Genomic DNA, 5,000 nt, shown 5'->3' with positions numbered 1-5,000 from the left:
TGACGGTTCCTCAAATGTCATATGATTTTGGTAGTGTGCAAGAAGAAGCTCCTCGCTGTTCAACTCCTCCTGGCAAAGCCAACAGCTGTGTTTTTCCCCCTGGTTCGAACGACGTTCTCGGGTAATGCAGGGGTGATGTATTTCTACTTCCAGTTCATTTGTACTTGCAGAACGTTTTTGAGGTTTTTCATATTTTCTGACACTTTTTCTGCCGCGAAAAGACCTTCTGCACTCCTTACGTTGGTAACATTTCTCTCCAGTATGTAATCTTTCATGTCTGGTTAAACTTCCTGCTTGGGTAAAACACTTGCCACAATGTTTGCATTCGTAAGGCTTCTCTCCAGTATGGACTCTTTCATGTTCCCTTAAAGTTCCTGTTTCGCTAAAACATTTGTCACATTGTTTGCATTCGTAAGGCTTCTCTCCAGTATGGACTCTTTCATGTCTTCTTAAACTTCCTGCTACGCTAAAACACTTGCCACATTGTTTGCATGCATAAGGCTTCTGTCCAGTATGGACTCTTTCATGTCTTCTTAAACTTTCTGCTACGCTAAAATACTTGCCACATTGTTTGCATTCGTAAGGCGTCTCTCCAGTATGGACTCTCTCATGCATCTTTAAAGTTCCTGCTTGGGTAAAACACTTGCCACAATGTTTGCATTCGTAAGGCTTCTCTCCAGTATGGACTCTTTCATGTTTCTTTAAACTTCCTGCTTGGGTAAAACACTTGCGACAATGTTTGCATTCGTAAGGCTTCTCTCCAGTATGGACTCTTTCATGTTCCCTTAAATGTCCTCTTTGGCTAAAACATTTGCCACATTGTTTGCATTCGTAAGCCTTCTCTCCAGTATGGACTCTTTCATGTCCCCTCAAATGTCCTTTTTGGGTAAAATACTTGCCACAGTGATTGCATTCGTAAGCCTTGGTTTGTTTTCTGCGTTTGGCAGGAAAGCTGATTTGTTTGCACTGAGAACCCTTGTTGGCTTGACGACTATTATCGTGCATAACTGTTAATGACATCATTCTTGAGATCTCATCAGACACTAAACTAAAAGAAAGTGGAAAAAAATGTCGATACTATTTTTGGAAAGTTAAAACTGTTTTTCGACACTCTGAATGAAATAAATAATTATGTAAATTATTATTTTATAATTATTATTGTTCCTGAAAAGCCCCTTTGGGGAGGTTCAATAAAGTATGTATGTATGTAAGAGAAGCAAACTAGGAGATTGTTCTGTGAAAGTTTTAGAATACCTTGACAAGTTGGACATAAAAGATAGTTTACAGTCCTCACAAAGTGACATGACATATTTTAATGCTTTTAATCATGGCACCAGCCTGAGCGCTGGATGAGTTGCTTAACTTGACCAAACCAAATGACTTCCAACTATTCAAAAAGAAGATCTCATAATTTGGAGAAGGAAACCCTTATCAGGTAATGACAGCCACGCCAACTGACCTCAAATTATGACTCGTATGGGAGTGTCGATCGATGAGAAGCTGCAGTCTCTCCTGTCAAAGAGATCAACACGCTGCAAAAGCTTGGCGTAAAGCAGCTCCAGAAAGTAATTTATCTCGAGAATAAGAGGAACAATATCCGCACAGAGGATTTTTCAGCGAAAACTACGACTAACCGCAAAGAACCTCTTTCTGATAAAGGCTACTAAAGAGGCAGAAAACATTGCTTATCTTTCCTCTGACAATCTTGTTATTAGAAACAAACCTCGAAGTGTTCATTCTCCTATCTTCTATTTAAAAAAAAATAGGACTGGGTTATCAAAGATTAGAAGACAAAATCTAAATATTGCAATTAGTGTTTGTCTTAAGTTTTTATAAAACATTTAGTTATAAAAACGAGCGATAAAAAATAAGAAGAATGACATTTCAACCGTTCCAAGGTCATTTTCAAATTCAAATTCATAGATAAAAAATTCCGCATATATACAATTTCTGAAACAATGGACTGAAAGGTAAAAATCTAAGTATTTACATACGAACAATAAAAATAACAGAATGCGAAAATGAAGTGCAAATAAGAAATTGGAGTCACTGTGTTTGTTTAATTTTGGCTTAAGGTCCCGAATAAAAAATATTTCAAAAATCAAGCAATCGAACTTTTTCGAGCAGTTGCTCAGGATCCTAAAGTTCTTTGCGATTCATGTGACTCGTTTCCACGTTGTTCCCTTACATGGTTGCCGATTACCAATCGTTTGTGTCCCTCCACACGTTGATCTAGGTGTCGGCTTGTAAAGCCGACATAATTTGCATCACACATGAAGAATGCTAAATCACATTCTGCACCTTTCTTCAACTCTTTCAATCTACCAGTAATTAATCTTGATGATATCATGAAATTACAGATAGTCTCTTTCGTTTACCAGTGGTCACACAGACTTTGTTGATGAATATTTTAATTTCACCTCTTCTGTTTATTCTTATCCCACAGGGCAGTCATCTAATGTCAATCTTTATATAACTTTGGTCAATACTATCCAATATTGTCTTAAGCTTGCGCGTTTGGAATTCTTTGCCCAGCTCTGTTACCATGTACTACATAAAAATCCCTTCCTCTACTTCATAGGTGATAACACAGTCACTATACAGCAGGGCTTTCAATAAAAAAATTTGAGTAGGAGTCCACCCATATGAGAGTACGCAGCTGTGGAAATAAGCCGGGAGTGGCATACAACTCCAGAAAATTTTGCTTGGAAATACAATTTCTAGCTCTCTGGGCATCAAAATTAGCAAAGGTAATGACAAAATATTTATGAGCAAAAGGAACATTATTTTTAATATTTACAAGACTTTCACTTCATTCAAAGGCAATGAAAGAGTTATTAAAATAAAGTGGAATGAAAAGGCATTGACTTCTGCGATTAATATTCTTCAGTAAGAAAAAATACCACTGACAGTATTTATGAGAAAACAACATAGAAAGTAAAAATTTAACCAAAATACAACGTTCCTGTTCTGGAACGTGATTGACAAATTGTGACCCATCTTTGTTAAAAGCCGAAATGAAAGCGAGGCTAACTTTTATTATGATACCACTGAAAATGGCAGAAAGCACTTTGATCATGAACACACGCAAGATGAAGAACATACATGTGCGCTTTATACACAAATTCTCAAGACTTTTGAGCACTTTTTGCACTGCGGAGTGGTTAGGCTGTACAAATCTTAAGAAGTTTGTTTCTGAAGTAGTTGTGGCCCAAGTAGCCAGCAACCTGATGATCCACAGCCGCCGGAGCTCCGGCGGTTAACCCGGCTCTTATTGAAAACCCTGGCAATACATTACAAGAATTCTACTTGCTTAACTGTTATTCTTTTTAATTATCCAGCTTAGGCATGAAGAACTCCTGATCTTAAGTGAAAATTACAGTTTGTTGGGATCATCCACTAGATTAGCCAGTACACTGCTATCTGAATGGTCTTGATCTAACTGATTCACAAAATTAATATACACCTGTAATATAAACTATTTCCTGTAATTGTGATCTTGCATTTTTGTCTGAATTTTTAGGCTATCAGTGAATGATAAAGGTAAATTCAGAATGTACTGTACCTGTACATGTGCTGTATTTATATCTATGAGTTGAGTGAAATAAATTCTTTTCTGTTTTCTAATTCACCATGAAATGTAACTTATATGTACGTAACATATTTTTATTTTACATGACCTACGTGTAGACTCCTTCATCACTTACGCTCTGTTTATATGGTCTACGTGACCTGAGACAACCCTCCCCCAGAGTTTCCACTTGACTATTTCAAAAGTTCTATCAGCCACTTACATAAGGTGGGTGAGACAACGCGGGGAGATGCATTGTTTCGCCTCGGCAGGTAGAGTAACCCTGGAAGGTTTTTTCCAGTAAACATTTGCTCGAATTCCCAGTACGAGACTGAAAACCTTCAATGCAGATGCACAATATTTTCCCTCAGTGGAGACCGATGAGAAACCAAAATGGAAGAAGCAACAATTTTGGGCCTGTTTTATGTTGCTAGCAGGAAAACATGACAAATGTGAAAAGGTCATTGTTTTTTCAAGACACTCCCACACTGTCAGACTGCTTTTGTCACCCTCAGTTTATAAGGGTTGTCGCACTTAATCAAAGGCAAGAACGTGCACCAAGTTACATTACTACCAACACTTTGAGCCCTGGATTATGTAGTTTAACCAGAAACTAATATATCATTGAAGATGAATTAAAGAACTATTCTTACCGTCTGTCACCGTCTCTCTGTTATAAAGATCGTCAGATCGACGTCAGACTCAGAGCGACCGTCAGAGCAACAAATTTGACATCATCGACCAGCGACTGTGATGTAGTGGTTAAGTTCTTGATGTAATTGACATGTATTGTACCCACAAGTGCAGTGGACTCGACCTGAGGCTTCTGAGGCTCGCAGTTGCGTAATTTTTACGGCAAAGAAGGAAATGCAATTAAAGCAAGGAATAAACGAGTAGATGACTAATGAACACTTTGTAGGAAGTAAAATAAATCGAGTTTTTAGGATTGATTTATGTCGAGTCTACCCAGAGAAGGAATGAATAGTATCCCATGATGCATAACGATTCCTTTTATATTATCAACTGAAATCGTGACTTAATCAATGTAGAGGTGAGCAGTGCTGGAGACTACCATGTTGTGTTTACAAACAGACCTTGGTGTCAAGGCTTTGGCTCTTAAGCATATATGTTATACCTTCACTGCGTGTCGGAAGAAAAATTTGGTGTCAATCAAGTTAAATGATTTTACGTGTGCTACATTGAAATGTAGGGAAGCTCATGTGAGGTACATCGAGCTAATCAAAGAAAAGTGAGTTAAATCCAACCTTGTTCCCAGAGTCTCTCTTCTCTGCCTCCCTTGGTCGTTGGAAGAGAGACCCTGGTTGCGGCTGGTCACGTGACCATCTATCCATCCAAAACCGCAGGGTGGGTGGGTACTCAAGTACATTTGGGCGAGAGGACGATAAAATACCATCCGGGGGAAGGTGAA

At 38.3% G+C, this 5,000-nt stretch overlaps 1 protein-coding gene across 1 annotated transcript in view; it reads right to left on the bottom strand.

Annotated features, from left to right (window-relative positions):
* Positions 1–5,000, bottom strand: part of LOC138005029 (zinc finger protein 721-like) — a 28,673-nt gene that overhangs the window by 1,317 nt on the left and 22,356 nt on the right. The window contains exon 9 of the mRNA XM_068851320.1: positions 1–1,048. This exon is cut by the window's left edge and continues 1,317 nt beyond it. Coding sequence (XP_068707421.1) covers positions 1–1,048 — 1,048 coding nt within the window. The remainder of the gene's footprint in view (positions 1,049–5,000) is intronic.

Source organism: Montipora foliosa, chromosome 6, assembly GCF_036669935.1.
Source record: "Montipora foliosa isolate CH-2021 chromosome 6, ASM3666993v2, whole genome shotgun sequence".
Lineage (NCBI taxonomy): Eukaryota > Metazoa > Cnidaria > Anthozoa > Scleractinia > Acroporidae > Montipora > Montipora foliosa.
The sequence above is the reverse complement of the archived record's forward strand: the minus strand, read 5'-3'. Positions and strand labels throughout refer to the sequence as shown.